The sequence below is a fragment of the Ovis canadensis genome, chromosome 1, assembly GCF_042477335.2.
Source record: "Ovis canadensis isolate MfBH-ARS-UI-01 breed Bighorn chromosome 1, ARS-UI_OviCan_v2, whole genome shotgun sequence".
In the NCBI taxonomy this organism is placed as follows: Eukaryota; Metazoa; Chordata; class Mammalia; order Artiodactyla; family Bovidae; genus Ovis; species Ovis canadensis.
In genome coordinates this window covers 165,407,253-165,424,111 of record NC_091245.1, presented here as the reverse complement: position 1 = coordinate 165,424,111, position 16,859 = coordinate 165,407,253, and the positions used below count along the sequence as shown (strand labels likewise).

At 39.1% G+C, this 16,859-nt stretch overlaps 1 protein-coding gene across 1 annotated transcript in view; it reads right to left on the bottom strand.

Annotated features, from left to right (window-relative positions):
* The window catches only part of CRYBG3 (crystallin beta-gamma domain containing 3), a 125,064-nt gene that overhangs the window by 55,136 nt on the left and 53,069 nt on the right, over positions 1 to 16,859 (bottom strand). The window contains exons 4-9 of the mRNA XM_069550663.1: positions 9,451 to 15,472; positions 8,089 to 8,133; positions 7,730 to 7,845; positions 6,565 to 6,712; positions 1,816 to 1,952; positions 450 to 564 (exon numbers count right to left, since the gene is read on the bottom strand). Of these exons, the coding sequence (XP_069406764.1) occupies positions 450 to 564; positions 1,816 to 1,952; positions 6,565 to 6,712; positions 7,730 to 7,845; positions 8,089 to 8,133; positions 9,451 to 15,472 (6,583 nt within the window). The remainder of the gene's footprint in view (positions 1 to 449; positions 565 to 1,815; positions 1,953 to 6,564; positions 6,713 to 7,729; positions 7,846 to 8,088; positions 8,134 to 9,450; positions 15,473 to 16,859) is intronic.

Here is a 16,859-nt window from a genome sequence, read left to right as displayed (position 1 = left end):
AAATCATTAATACAAACATTTATCACTTTTAAGAAAGTAACCATTCACAGACCTACCCATTTATCATTGATGCTGAACTTATCATTCATTATTGCAATGGAAGAATATAATATACAACAACCAATTTTCTAATAAGCATCAAAAAAACAAATTTAGAATTTTTTAAAGTCAGAGTATTACCTTATAAGGAAGCTGCATGAATTGTGATAAATATAGTACAAAGTAAATTCAAACATCTAGAAAAACATTAAAATGGAAATGTCTCTAGAAAACATTAAAATAGTTTCACAAAGACTGAAAGAAACAAAACAATAATGTATGAATAGTTTGCGCATTCTGTAGTAGACATATACATGTCTTAAGACCAAGATGCATGACCAATCATCAGAGCTATCTTATTTTTGAATTCATGGATACTTGGGAAAATGTTTCATTTTATATCTGCTTACCATTTGAAGTGGATGCAATGATTTCATTTCTGCTGCAGAAATCTCAAAGAGTCCATGGTCTTCCTCCAAAACTATAGCTTGCCCCTTGAAATTAATATCCGGGTAGGCAAGCCAACTAAATAAGAAATGAATGGTTGGTTAAAGTATAATAGGAATACTTTAATCTGGTTCTGTAAGAGTTAAAAGCTAAAAATAAAAAAGCTACAAAAAGAAGAAATCTCTGTCACAGAAGTACATTAGTAAAACACATTCACAGTGACACTGTTAGACAACATATAACAATGAATTAACATGTTATTCACTACTTACATTCAGACACTATTCTGGTTTATTATATGTTTTCCAAGCACTGCCATCACTTTCCTATTATATGTTTTCCAATATTTAAAAGTTGTGAAACCTTTAATGCAATTAGGATATAACTGAAAAATCATTCCCCTAGGTTTCTGTTTTAAACTTGGGCAATCAGAGGTAGGGATTCCACTATGCATTTTATACCTTTGACCCACAGTTTCAGAATCCGTATCAGTTCTTGGTTTCCCTCAGGAAGAGTATTTGAAATAAGATTCCTAAAAGAACCATCCAGAAACCAGCTAAACTTGATAATTACAGACAGTTCTCAGGTCTGTGTTAATTACTGGGTATGCCCAACAGTTCTAACATGTGGGAGAGATGAAGGGAGATGTCTAACAGTGACCCCTAAATTCAACATCAACCATCATCAGAGCAGATGAAAATAGAGGAAGAGGGAAGAAGGATCCACATTGAACCAGAAATCACAAAACTTATGACTCAAGTCAATCTGGGACTGAATTAACACTGAATTCAGACCCACAGTCCTGAAGATACCTTTGGAATTAGAAAGGCCTAGTATCAAATCCATATTTACCAGCTGGCAGCTTAGGACAAGCCACATAATTTTTTCATCTGTGACAGGAAAGTAGCTCTACCTATCTTCCAGGAATAGAAGAGTAATAAACACTGGTACTATAAAGGCCCTCTGTAACTACAAGCACTGAGACAGACACTCTGCAAATAGCTCAGGCTCCAGTGTTTTAGGTCAGGGATATGTATTTATTTCTCAGTCCCACAATCTGGTGGGTGAAAAGACAATGGATTCATCTGTCAAAAATGGTGTCTGGGAACCTGGATCTGTTTCTGTGAGTCATCTATAAAAAACTTAACTGGATCTGGAAAAAAAAGACAGAATCTGTTTTAAAATATTTGAAAAAGTCTTCCTTAGATATCCAGAAGTACACACAGCAAAATTAACACTTCAGAAATGTATAGGTCACCAATTGAAATCTGACACAAAGTTAACTTTGGTAGCCATCAATCACTGTAGTGAAGAGAAGCAGATACATACACGCCTGACTTCACAGTGAAGGACACAGATTTGGGGATATTCAGCTCTTCCAAATTGGGGACCGCTCGCTGGATGCAGATAGGGCAACATGCCGGGTCCGACTGTGGGCAAAGTTCTATCTCTGGAATACTGCAATCCTGGAAAGAAAGAAAAAAAAACGTTGACTCTGAAATATCTAGACACACACTGCAGTATCCTCAATACCCTGGATATGCAGTTACAATTATTCTCACCGTTCAGCTGAATTTTTAACCAATAACAGCATAAAGGAGACCATGTTTCTTCTTACCAATCTGTTAAACTAATTTTTCTAAGAAGTTACATTGACAACATGAAAATTACACGAATATTATTGATTGAAAAATATTACCCTGATTCTTTCTGCTTTGTTTTTAAAAGTCCTGCTCCATTAAGCAATGTTCAAAGTTACCAATATATGAGTGCCAAGAGTTTGTAAGCCTTCCTTCTCAGAAGCATAACAAAGCCATAGGGAGGAAGGGAGTTAAATAAAAGCTGATCTCATGGGGAACATAAAAAATAAATAACAGAGAGGCACTACTCTCTCAGTGGGTTATCTAAATTACAGTGACAAAAGAAGTAGGAATTAGAGGTGAGGGTAAAGGAAATCTGTTTTCTTACTTGTGGTATTTATTTTCTATAGTATCAGTTAGTTTGAAGAAGAAAGACATTATGAAATTTGATCCTATACTTCATCACACATCCACTGTCACCATGTCCTGTCAAACTGTTCTTTAAAATTGCCACTGTCAAGGTCTTTCATCAAGGCCAAGACTTTGATTACAGGCCTAGACCATTGATCCAGTAAGCTTACTCTTTATACAGCTGGGCACGTGGGAACACCACATCCCTCATCATACTCCTTGACTTGAGACCCAAGCAATTCATATTCATATTTTGGTTTTCCTTTTAAAATACGGCAACGACCCACAACTAACTAACTCACAATAACCCACAACTACACTAACTACCTACAACTCTTCGGTCATACTGGTATCCATGCTATCTCTGCACATGGCCTCTCTAAGCTTTGTAAACATTTCCCTTATTCTAACTGAAGACATAATTTTCTGTATTCTTACTTATGAAAATCTTTTTTTAAAAAATACTATTGGAATATAATTGATTTACAGTCTTATGTTAGTTTCAGGTACATAGCATACCAATTCAGTTATACACATATTTATTCTTTTTCAGATTCCTTTCCCATGCAGATCATTACAGAATATTAAGAAGAGTTCCCTGTACAATCCAGTCGGTCTTATTGATTCTCTATTTTATATATAGTAGTGTGTATATGTTAATCCCAAGCTCCAGTTTATCCCTTCCTGCCATGTTTCCCCTTTGGTAATCATTAAGTTTGTTTTCAATAATTAGTTCTAACTCAAAAAAGACCATATCATTTCTTAAGGAATCAAAACCACAATTATTTTTCCCTTCTCTGAAACTATAGTCATGCTGTCTAATCTATCTCAGTAATCCTGACTGTTTCATTATATGACTCAAGTTTCAGCAGCATAATTCTCATCTAGGACATTGTGGAATTCAAATGGCTCTGCTTTAATGAAATAGGTAAATGCAATAAACTATTAGAGGTGACATTTATTAGACTGAACAATTATATTTATTATTATTGTTTTACAATTGCATCATGATATCTAAGTTTTTAATCTTTTTTCCAAATTGAGTTCTATTATTAATCATTATTAACCATTCTGATTAGTGTGTAAAAGCAAGCAAACTATTACATCTTGTTTTCAGAAAGTTCTAAAACACAATACAGTAGGAAGGTATAACCTAAAATATCCTTTAAAGTATAAAAAGTTTATCTCTGTCTAAAGTTTCATTTTAAAAAATGGCCAGAAATGTCCAGAAGAGTCACCTGTCAGTCTTCAAGTCTCTTTTGTTTGTTATTAAAAATAGAGTTCTAGTAACATTATTTAAAACGTTCCCCCAGGGATCTGAAGTACAGTAACAGAATACATAACTAAGTGTCTCACACAAATAAGTTTCCTCTGCATTGTGTTATACAAACAATGTTTGGGTGGTGTATTTTAAAAGGGAAAAAGCTAAGAGGCATTTGAGTCTACATCACACAGGGAAACAGCATAATGGAAAAGAGGTAATGATGGCTAAAAAATTGAAAATATAAACAAGATCGCTTACGTTCTCAATTATCGTACTAGAGGACTGATTTCTTTTTCTCTAGTTGGCTGAAAAAGATTTCACTAATAAGTTCTATTTTCTCCATGGTGGCTATTCACAGAAGTAATGTCTTTTGCAAGATTTGTGTAAGTCTTGATGGACAAAGGGAGTAAACAACTAGCCTTACCGGAACCTAGCAACAAGAAACAGTTTGTACTCTTAATAAAGAAAAGTTTATATGGTTTCCTCTCAGAGTTTTCTAGTCATGATATACTTTCTAAATACATCTTGGTGAAATCTATAAGCTCAGACTATTAAAGCAACCAGTAAGAATGGAGACAAAGCTATGGGAGGGAAACAGGGTAGGAATGAATTACATACATGGTAACAAAACAAAACAAAACAAACCTCCAAAAACCAAAAACCCAAGAAACTACTTGCCTCTGCCTTACAGGAAATACCTTCAGTCCCTAATCTAACGATGGCTCTCTTGCACCTCAGCTTATTAATAAGGGCAAACCTAATTAACTCCTGAAAGAAGGAAATGTCACTCTTATATATAATGTATAGTAAACAGAGAAATGTGCAGGATTCACTTTTTCTATTTGAGAAAAAAAAAGCACTTGACTCGAGTCTCACTGCACTGTTACTCCACCTCCAATTACTTCCACCAGGGCCAAAGATGACCCTTGGGCAGAATCGATTACTGCAGATGACTGAAGGTATTTTCTATTACTTGCTCCATTTACAGCCAAGTGAAGATGTCATGAAAGTATTATCTTTAAAGGCAGTCTTTAAAGCTTTGACTACTTAAGATGAAAGCCACTAAAAGACGGTGAAACAAGATAAAGCTGGTGTGGGCCTAGGTGAATTTGGAATGGCCGCCATGAAAATGAAGCTATCAACAGGCTGAAATGTGACAAGTTTACAAAAAGGAAGCATTCTGATGCCTGATTCTTACTTTGTAAAATATTTAGAACAATGCTAATGCCTTTTCCATTCAACGCTCAATAGTTTTATTTTCCTTCCTCACTTAAAGTTGCTAGCAAGTTCAAGTCAAGTGGGCACTAACACTGCAATTAAAAAAAAAACAGGCTCTATGAACAAACAATGGAAGAAGGAAAAAAATGTAAGCATGACTTATTCTTTCTTATAATGCATCCAAAGCAAATGGCGGATGTGCAAATACCCATTTAAATACCCATGCTCAACAGATTGAATTTTTTGTTTGATTTTATTGTTTGATTTGGGATGAGGGTGTGAAGTTTGCTGCTTACAATACCTTATTCATCTTTTTTTTTTCCTCCTCACTAGGCCTGGCATGGTGCCTGACATTCACAAGGCAGACACAAAACCACATGTTATTAAATTTTAGAAGATTCCAACTACAAAGTGATTACCTGCTTCAAGGAATTTCTTGTGAGTGAGTTAGCTAATGAAGTGAGCACTCAAATGCTGCCTGATGAGCTGAAATGCCTGTGATTAAATTTTTCGATGAAAACGCCAGTGGCTCTGCTAGGGACTCCCTCACACCTCCCATGCTGCCTAACTCCTGTCTGCTCTCTCAAGACGCCAGCCAGCTGCTGCCTGCTCCAGGAGAGGTGCGTCTTCTTCGTGCCCATGTGTGGCCCTGCACCGCATGTCTCACATCATACAGGCATGTGATTCAGCTGTCCCTGTCCTGAACTCTGAGCAATCTGCAGGAAGACACTATACAGAACTTGTGTTTCTATTCCCAGTCCCTACGACAGCATTCAGTCCAAGAGCAGACACAAATATTTGTTAGACACAGGCTTAACAGTTTTACAGAAAGTATTAATTCATGCAGATACCCCTTTATGATAATGAGTTTTTCTGCAACTATCAAGGGTTTTAACAACATTGATCCAAATCATGATAGGGTCCACGTCAAAGTAGACATTTTTAGTATATAAATAGAATTTCTGTAATTTGAAAAATATATATGTCCATGACTGTCACAGGAGTAACTGCACTAAATCATTTACTACATTACTGGTGAAGGAACCCTTGAAATACATGGGACAATTTTGTCCTTATCGCTAACTCACTTCTCTAAACCATTAAGGCACTTCCCACAGTATGTTTTATTATATGAGGAATGCAAGGTCCTCCTCATCTTATTATTAATAAACAGAAAATTAAAAAGCAACATTTTCCCCTTCCTTTCCCCAACCTACCTCCTGTAAATTTCTTCTAACGCTCATCTATCTCCCCTTCTCTTGTAAACATCACACATACCCACATATACACACCCACAAACCTCCACTAGAAAAACATATTTGGAAATAGCCTAAAGATGTCTGGGTGGTATATTCCAACTACTATTAAAAATACACATACAACATGTAACATTTTATGTGCCGTATTACATGTAACATTTAAAATTTTCATTCAACTTAATACTTTATGCATATCTAGTAAAAAAACTTATCACTATGATAATAAAGAATAACAAAATTACTACAAATATGATTAATACAAACTATTTCTAAGCAGTGCTGGGCCAAAGTACAGCTTTACTACATGACAAATGACACAAAATTTAAAAATCAACTGTTACATTACCTTTAAGACACGTTTGATAGAGCCCAACACAAAGTTTCTTTGTGGATGCTTTCTGTTCTGAAGAAGCCAGTCATGATTTAACACCTTTTCTCCTTCCTCCAGAACACATTTCTGACCTTGGAAATGTGGTTTCTCATATAAAATCCAGCTGAACAAATATAAAAATGCATGATCAGCTATAATTAATCTTCTAAGAAATGAGGCATAAAACAAATATGAGAGTTATAAGTCACAGACTACATTGTCTATTCAAATGTAAAAATCTGGGCTATTTTCTACTACTAGCGTATAAACCTATTTTGAAACAATGATGTACTGACCAAGGAGTCTAAGAAAGAATATAAGTGCACCCAACTTACAGTGCTTCCTAAACACAGCACCACAATCTATGCTTGGGTCTATGTTTACGTATACATACGTTTTATAGATGTTATATACACATTTACATTAAAAATAGTAGCTTAACAATTTCAAATTCCACTTCTACCCTAATTTTCCTGTTGCTGGATAAAAAAGCATGTGCGTCTCATTTTATTATTTGAAAACACACTACATCACACTGCTTATAACCTGAATACTGATCAGTGGGTAACCCAAACACCGGACAAAGAAATTCTGGTCCCCGCATGTCCATGAGACGTGGTCCATAATAACAAACGAGATTTTCCAGCATTTTGGCAACCCACTCCAATACTCTTGTCTGGAAAATCCCATGGACAGAGGAGCCTGGTAGGCTGCAGTCCATGGGGTTACAAAGAGTTGGACATGACTGAGCAACTTCACTTTCACTTTACGCCATACAAAGAATCCTTCACTTGTTGCTTATGTCAGTGATACAAATGACTTTAAGCATGTGGCTTTCACATTCCTTACCATCCTACAAATTTTGAACTCATTTTCAAAGCTATGTTTCATTCAACTGAAGCATCCAACTTGTCAAATCTATCCTGCTAATCATGCAGTTATGAATGGTACTATTTTACTGCAGGCTGTAAATACTAAAAACAACCTATATTTTCTAATTAAGTTATAAAACTCTAATGATGTTTCAAAAAATTATCTGGAGAGAAATGGATGCAACCTTAATACAAGAAAAACATACAGCATAAGCAGCAAGAAAACAACTTAAGGGGAAAATATTATAAAATTTTAAGAGATCTCTTACCAGCCCCTTACAACTTTTATCAGTACCCCATTTGGATAAGACCAAGATGTAGCATCAGGAATATTACAGTAGATCTCTTGTTTATATTTTCTTCCATGGAGATCATAGATAACCATCTGCAACATACAGTAAGCAGGCATAATAACTAATTTTAAGAATGCATTTAAAATTCTAAAATATCCCAGAATGAAGAAAATAAAATATCCTAAATACATAAAAGGAAATACCACTTTAGATGCTAAATTCTTGAACGAAATAACCATCTACTAAGTCAGTTAAAAGTTTCTACCTTAAACTCCCCAAACCTAAACATAATCTTACTTCTTTTATTTTAGCCTATCTAAGAAACTTATGCTTACCTTTCCAGGTCTTGGGTTACATTTCAAAGTTTGTTTGTCAACATTCTGAAATAATAAAAGTGGAAGAAGTGAGCCATAAGAAACATAAACAGAAAGATGGTTCACTTTCTTAGCAAATCCAATTTATTGCATATTTGTTTAGTGATCATCATTACAAGGGATAAAAAAGTAAGTACAAAGGAAAATAAAGCTGTGTGTCTGTCCTCAAGAAGCTTACAGTTTGGAAAGGAGAAAAGATGATCACATTTCCATGACTCTTCTGGTGAGAGATTAGGTTAAACCCTCAGGTACAAAACAATCAAAATGTCAAGTTAAGGAAGTCAAGAGAAATGGCACCAGCATGGAGGTGAAGTGATGGCAGACAGAGGTTCCCAGGAGGCTTGTGTGAGGAAGTGGTATGGAAAAGGCCTTGAAAAACAGGATTTCAGTAAGTGAAACAATGTGGCAGCCTGGTGCAGGAGTAGTAAAGAAAAAAAAATCCAGGAAGAGAACATCTTGAGACAAAGTACAGACATCTTAGAGGGTGTGTAACCAGAGCACAAAGTGGCGAGGCTGAACAAACAAAACTTGGGGACCTTGCAACACAGAGTGAAGAGGTTGCACTTGACTTAATAGGCAACAGGAATCATTAAAGAAACATTTCTGCAAAGCCCAGCCTTTTTTTCAAAAGGACCTTGCCTTACAAGCAACTGGCTGGTATTCAAATATTAGCACTTGCTACTAAGGGTATCTGGAATCCTAAAGGAAGTTCCATGATCTTGGGAATGTCAGAAAGAAATGTCCCAGGTTCAGTGAATCTTCTGTAGTAAACATTCAAATATTTCTAAGTTGAATAAAAGTGTAACTGAATTTCAGGACGTTTTCATCTCCTTTTTCTCAAATTAGTCTGCTTATTGCCCTGCTAAGCACGAACAAAAACAAGACCAAGGACAGTGAGACTGTTGTCAGGCAAACACTTAAAATATTCTAAATATTTAAAATATTTTTAAATATTGCAAAATCTTTTCATGAGACACATTAGTTCAATGGAAAGTGACAGTCTTTCTACATTCAATACCTTGAGAAATTCAAAACGTTGTCACAATTTAGTTTGAAGACTAGAAGTCAGCAAAGAACTGAGATTGTAACTTGCTTCTCTCTTATGCCTTTTAAATTCTGATGAAGCAATTTTGTTTTCTCAAACATAACAATCCAACTAAAATACATGAGGTATGATACACTTCAACTAAAGAACAAAGTAATCTCTGGTATTTTTTTAAACAATCTTTACACAACCTCAAAACAGTGATTTTCCTAATAAACTTTTAGGTTATTTCATGACCCAAAGCACTACTTCATTAATTAATAATTATAATAACTTACCTCTGTGAATGGGCTTAATCGGCCAGGGGTGTCTTGAGTGCGGAAATACTTTGACACTGGTTCCTGTAAAATTCCACCAAATCTGGCTCCTTTTTCTGAGGAATGGGTTTTAGAGGTCTGCAAATACTGATGATAAGCACTCTTTAGAGAAGAATGTAGTTTGGAAGTAAGGTCAGATTTTTGTAGAAATGAGGCCTTTTCTGGCCACAGACCAATCTGCAGATTAGAGGTTGTAGGCTCATTTGACATCACGTAAGAATTCTTAGAGACTCCAGTACTTTCCTGGTCATCATCAGAACAAAATGTAAGAGAAGAATCCGGCCTCTTGAAGGTCACAGTTTCCTGCCTTCGAGCTCTCAGACTTCCTTTATGCAGTGGCTCTTCCTCATCTTCCTCTTCTTCCTCTTCTCCGCCCTCCTGTCTGCCATCTTCATCAAAATTCATCTTTAAACGCTCTGATACTGACTGGAGAAGCGATAATACAGAAGAGGGCTGGTTTGCATTCTCTCTTGATTTCGAGGCACCATGACGACCAGGTGAGACCTCGCTGGACAGAATGTCCTCCTGAGAGCTGTCGTCCTCGTAAATGGGAGACAAAGCCAAGGGATAGATCTTGTACCTTTTGGCCTCGACCGATAAGAATGTTTCTGAACTGTCACTATCAAATGCATCACCTAATTTGGTTTCCTTTGCAAAATGATGGACGAGGTCAGTTCTACTTTCAGACCTTTCACAGGCGAAGACAGGCATGCGGTCAGGAGCTGTGTGAGGAATCAGGAGGGAATGTGTTCGTCTTACCTCGGTGGTAGTGTACTTGTCCTCATCTTGGAGGGGCTCTTCGTACAGTATAGTAAAGGAAGAATTTTCTTGCTCCTCCTGAGAGACGAAGGCTAAGTTAGGTTCTTCCTTTTTGTCTCCATACTCTAGGTCTCTTGCTTTCTTATGTACTGTAGTAACAGATGTTTTTCTGTCCAGCCTTCCCACGGTACCCTCAGGTTGAAAGTCCGGCACTGCTAAGGCTGGGTAGCCTTCATTATCCTTACTTAAGGTAGGTGATTCATAATCCCTGAAGTACGAGGCGAGTCTAGTGCCACACGCTATCAGGCCTGTCTTCGTTTCAGTAGGCTCTTCCTCCACTTCTCTACCACTCCTGCCAGCACCCTCTTGGTATGCTTCTTCAGCATCAGATATGGGAGATGCGGCCTCCGCCTGTGTAACGGGCAACTCCAGACCTGTTCCATGTATTTTCTCAGAACTGACTGCTGTGGGAAACACCCTGTGTTTCCTGATGGTCCCATCAGAATCTTCTGGGAATGTGCTTTCCATTTCTCTCTTAGAGGGTATGGACAACATTCCCCCACTTGTCTCCTTCATATCTCCCTTACATATTTCGAAGGAAGCAGGTACTGCCTTCTGGGGTGCTTCTTTCATTTCTAATACAAAAGGAGGCATCATTTCACTTTTCCTAATAACCCCTTCAGCATCATTTTGGTAAGTGTTTTCCAAGTCTAATAAAGGTCCTTTAGTCTTTGCAGTGATCCCCTCACCATCTTTTCGGTAGACATTTACCACTTCTAATGTAAGGGACATCACCCCAGTTTTGTCCACTTCAGCATCTTTTTGGTAAATACTTTCCATTTCTAGTGTGGCAGGTATTGACTCAGCCTTTTCAGCAGTCCCCTCAGTATCTTTTTGGTAGATACTGTCCATTTCTGACACAACCGATGTCATTCCTGTCTTACCAACATCCCCCTCAGCATGCTTTTGGCAAATATTTTCCATTTCTAATGTAACAGGTGTCACCTCAGTCTTTGCAATATCCCCTTCAGCATCCTTTTGGCAAATATTTTCCATTTCTAAAGTGGCAGGCAATCCCTCAGTTTTTTCAATATACCTCTCAGCATCCATTTGGTATGCTTCTCGCATTTTAAGAATTTCAGCTGTTGGCTCAGTTTCTGAGGTACTCAATTCGGCATCCTTTTTATGTGCTCTTCCCATTTCTGACACTGGGGGGACTGCCTCATATTTCATAATATTTAACTCAGCATCCTTATTTGGTTTTCCCATTTCTAACATGGAAGGTATAAGCTCAATTTTTCCGGTATTTACTTCAGTGTCCTTGTGTATTTTCCCTACTTCTGACATTGCAAGGGGTGTGCTTTTGTTACTGTGTCCTGGCAAGCTTTTTTCAGATAAACATACAGAAGTATCAGACAAGCTGCTTTTAGATGTCCCAGGTATGTGAATGTCATCATTCACAAACGGAGGCCATTTGAAATTTAATACAAGAGTTCTTGTATCCTTTGTCTCAGGTTTGTGATTATCAACACACTCTGTCCCCATTTTCTCCTTAGAGTCCTTCTTGGAAAACGAGTGTGTTTTTGCCTTATCATCTAACCCTGTAAGGGGTACATTTTCAGCTAGTAAAGCAGTATCTGATTCCTGCAAATTTATACTATCAGATTGCCCATCTCTAGTTCCTGAAAAGGGGGATTTTTGGTAGAGAACAATTTCTCTTCCTCTTATTGACTCTGTGTCACTACCTAAGTTACTTACAGCAAAGAATCTACCTAATACTTTCCCACTGATTTCACATATGCTTTGATTTATTGCCTGTTCTGACCCCAAGAACTCTCTTACCATATCACATGCCTGAACACTATCACTATTCAGAACTTTTGAAGTATTAGCCTGAAGTTCAGAATCCAAGGTACCCTGAGCATCATTTGCTACAGTTTCTTGGGCTGAATAAATAATCTGATTGACTAATTCCCTAGCTCGGTCCTCTAACAACCAACATACATTCATTTTATCAGAATCAAAAAGGAGACTGTTCTCACCAACCACAGGTGAAACACAGGCCTTTTCTTCCCCTTGGACTTCAGGTATGTTTTCCACAGCCTGCTCTTCCAAATGCTCTGCAGGCTGGATCTCTGTCAGTGTCACTTCTGATGGCTTTTTCTCAGGGATGTCTTCTTCCAGGGTACCTGGATTCATTATGCCGTCTATGGCTCTATGTTCCTGGCAGGTATCGACTGAGTGTTTGGATTTTAGCTCTTCCCTGACGGAATTAAAGGCCTCCCCAATCAATGTAACAGCCTTTTTACAGAAATCACTCTCGAGGTCCAAAAGTTGGGCATGTGCTCTCCTCCTCGCTTCTATGTGCTCAGCAGAGGCCTCAGAACACTGCTGGCTTGAGCTGTTAACTGACGCTGGGGTCCCAGCAACTGCTCCAGTTGCTGCTTCCAAGGGACTGACAAATTGGGCAGCAGTTGGGAAATCAAGAGATACCATCCTAGTAGGATCCCCCAAATGGTCCTGAAGTGGGGTGACTTCTGCCCCTGTGAGGTCAGATGTTTCCGATTCCAAATAAGAGCTTTTAGGGTCCAACAGATTAGTTAAGGAGGCACCTTCATGTGGGACATCTATGGGAACTTTTACAGAACTAAAATTATTTGTGGGGTTATGTGAACTTCTAACCATGCTAACTTCAGAGTTACTGGAGGAGGAAGGCAGGCTGTGAGTACCACCTCTTAGGGAATGAGCATCCTCTTTCTTTCTGGGAGATGAGACTCTCTTTTCTGTTCTCAGCACAGAAGGATTAGGAAGGAAACTTGAATCCTCAGATGCAAAATCCTCTTTTCCCAAACTGATACCAGAACCCAGAAAAGGTGACTTTGCTTTTGTGCTATCAGTTTCTTGGAACTGGGGGGAAGTATTAGCTAAGCTGAGTTGTGAAAAATCAGAAATCTTTTTGCTCCCACAAGGAACTGAAGGTGGATGGATCATAGAAGCCTTGGCTGCACAATTCTGTGCCACTTGCCTAGTAACTTTCTCATCATGAACAGGTGGTGAAGTCTCAGGTCTATTACTCTGGAGATGAGCAGGTAGAGCACTGCAGGCTCCCACCTCCGTTCCCTGTACACCCTGATATTTGGAGGCAGAAGGGGAAACCTCAGTTTGGCAACTCTCTTTAAGGCTGGCATCTAAATATTTCTCTTTAATCTCCTCATGATCCACTAACTGAAAAATTTTGTCCTGTTCAACTTCCAGGGAAGTCAATTCTGATAAAGCAGTATTTGCTGGCACACCTGTGATTTCAAGTGGAGAAGAAATTTCATCCTGAGAAATGTCTCTGGGTTCTGTTCGGGAAACAGGTATCTTGGAGAGACTTAGAGTTTTTCCTGGTCCAGAATGTGACTCAACAGGAACATTGTTCTGACCACTAACATCAGCTTCTGGTAACATTTCTGCAGTGCTATCAGTTTTGGTTTCCAAGGAGAAAGAAGAATCAAGCTTGTCTGCAGTGCTCTCACTTGCTGCGGTGCTTGATAGCACTGACTCTGCTCTCTCAGGGTCTTGAGATGAAGTGGAACTGTGCCCCTTGCAGAGGCTTGCAGGCTCAAAGCCCAAGTCCTCTGCAGTTATGTTGGTGTCACTGGCTTCGAGATCTAGTACATACTGGTATTTCTCCCTATCAGGAAGAACTTCCTTGGATTCAAGAGTTGTAGGTGCATGCTCAGAGTGAAGGCACTCAGGGAGACTCTTACTGTCTGTGGCCTCCACATGATTTGCTACATGTTCTTGTTGACACTGATGAGACTGACTGGAGCTACCAACAATGTTGACATCTCCAGTTTCAATGAGCACAGAAGAACCTTCATTCTTTAAAATAGGAATATCCACCTGGTTCAGCATGCCGACTCTGGAAACAATGGTAGGGCGTGAAGCACTGAAATCTGACTTTTTATGGCCAAGGCTGGGAGATGTCCTGTCATCAGGTGACGCTGTGGCTTGTTGAGGACTCTCAGAGTCAAGAAGGGATTCTGAAATGTGATTTCTATAAAGTTCAAGATTCAGTTCAGTGGCTATTTTATTTTCTAAGCACGTTACAACTACTGATTCACTGGTGCGTTTTACAGAGGCAGCTTCCTTTTGATTCATCCTAAAGGGAGGCACTTTGCCATGTGGCCTAACAAGGTTTTTGACTTCTGTTAGTAATAGTGGGTCAGTATCTTTGTGTAATGACTCGATTCTATCTTCTGGAGCTTTGATATGACTTGAAGTAGTGGGTTCCTCAACTGATGTGTTTTCTGTTTCTTGCTTGATTTCTGCAGGAGCCAAAATTTTCTGTGTGTCTTGGGCAGATGATCTGTTTTCAGCATTTACAAGTTCTGTGTCTGTTACAGCTTGTTTCTGGAAAGCCATGGGGCTGGTGTGATTGGCAGCCTGCTTTGATGAGTTCTCTACCGCTTGCTTGTCAGAACACTTACTCTCTGGCAACTGCAGAGCTTCACGCCTAATTGATTTATTTGGACTTGGCAAATCTGCACTTCCAAGTGTGGTAGGTTCACTCCCATCAGATTTACTACAAGAGAAGTCAGAAATAGCAGGGTTCTCAGCCTGCGCTGGTGTCCCATCACTCATCACTGGGCTGGTTCGTTTTACCACAGTTCCTGGTGCTGCCGTCCTCTGCGAGTCCGGACTGTAAGGAATTTTGCTGCTGTTACTTTCTGCAAACAATGCTGAACATCCCAAATTTCTGTCAGTCTGAGAACCTGGTGCACAACTCAAATGGTGCTGTGAGTTAGAATCTCCAGCAGTGGAGCTGGAGCTCGTCACAGGACAGGATGATCTACTTGTCTCGGGTCCCCCAGGATAGGCTTTATTTAAAACACCCCTAGAAGAAGCCGTGTTGGCTAGTCCTTGGTTGTTTGTTGAATGGCTTTCTGTGTTGAGATCTCTTTCGTTATAATCAGAGTCTTCTAACTGGCCTTCAGGCACTTGTCCTTTCACAGGTATGCCTGTGCTAGCTGATGACAGTAATAACGCCATTCCAGCCTCCATCTCCTTTCCAGGGCCACGATGTGTGCTTGTACTAGAGTCAGAACTTGCATTTTCTCTGTCTAAGGGATTCACGGTTTCCGACACTGTCTGCTGCTTCAAATACTTCTTAATTTGTCTGGGGCCTCGGTAGGTTGCATACGTTACTAAAGGCCTCTCTGCTTTACCATCCATTTGTCTGCAAAAAGAACAGCATGAGAGTATCAGGAAAGATAATTAGTGACACTTAACAGCAATTCCAGAAATCATGGTGAAGTGTATCTTTCAAATGGTCCTATTCTTAATATGTCTAAAGTTGGGAAGGGGATTCTTGAATTTTTAGTCCAGGCTGTCTGTATTAAGCGTAATACAGATTTGACCAGCAGCACAGGAATGTCAAGCCAACCTGAATGTTTGAACTCCTCAGAACTGTCCCTTTCACTTGATTATGTCTGTCTCTCCCACGGTGATTAATGGAGAGAACATGGGCTGACAAACCTAAGGCTTAGGTTCTATTAATCGTTTTGATCTCCAGTGAGTGCTTGACTAGAAGGAACCACATTGCCTTCATGCCTCATATTGGTATCTCATGGCTACATCACTGATTTCTGCACCATATCAGAGTATCATAGCAAGTTTCTCTTCTTTTACTTAGATGTGAATTTGGAACCAGCCGCTTTTAGCACAGAGGCAGAGAAGTTGTAAAGAAAACACCTGGCAAGATGTCTAGCCTGCCGTAAGTATTCAGCATATATTTAAGCCAATAAATGACAGAATTGCCTTAAAAATCCTCTTTCCTGTTAAACTCTTTAGAGATTCAATTAGCATGTGCTGTGTTTAGTCACTCAGCTGTGTCCGACTCTTTGCAACCCCATGGACTGAGGCCTGCCAGGCTCTACTGTCCATGGGGATTCTCCAGGCAAGAATGCTGGAGTGGGTTGCCATGCTCCTCCAAGGGATCTTCCCAACCCCAGTCTCCCACATTGCAGGCAGATTCTTCACCATCTGAGCCACCAGGTTAGCATAATGAGTATTAAACTGGCTGGGCAAATGCAGAAATCAAAAAAGATTTCTAGCACCAATTCCCAATTTTTTCTCAGCCCTAGACTACATTTCCTGATATTCTCAGTATCCATTGTTCTGGAGAATCTATCTCTGGGAGCTCTGATGCTATGCTATGCTGCCTTATGGTCTTTCATACACACTATTCTGTCCCCTTCTCCAATGCCAGCCCCAGATAGAAACTCATACCCTCCGAGACTCAGCTCCCAAGTTATTTCTAACGCAAACCCACCCTGGGACCTGTTTACTGTTACTGGAATGGGCAGTTAGTCTCTGATCTCTGGGTACAAACGGCCCTGAGCAAAGACTTGCCAAAAAAGATCTATGCACCAATTTATTTCCCCACTAACCTAGTGACTGTTTGAAGACAGACACTATATCTTCATCATCTTTGTATTTTTAAGTGCCCTACAAAAGACCTGACAAATGGTGTATGTTTAATAGCTTTGTGCGAATTGATGAATGGCTTAAGTAAAGCAATGATACTAAATGCTATGCGATTTGTTTTCGACTTTCTTAATCGG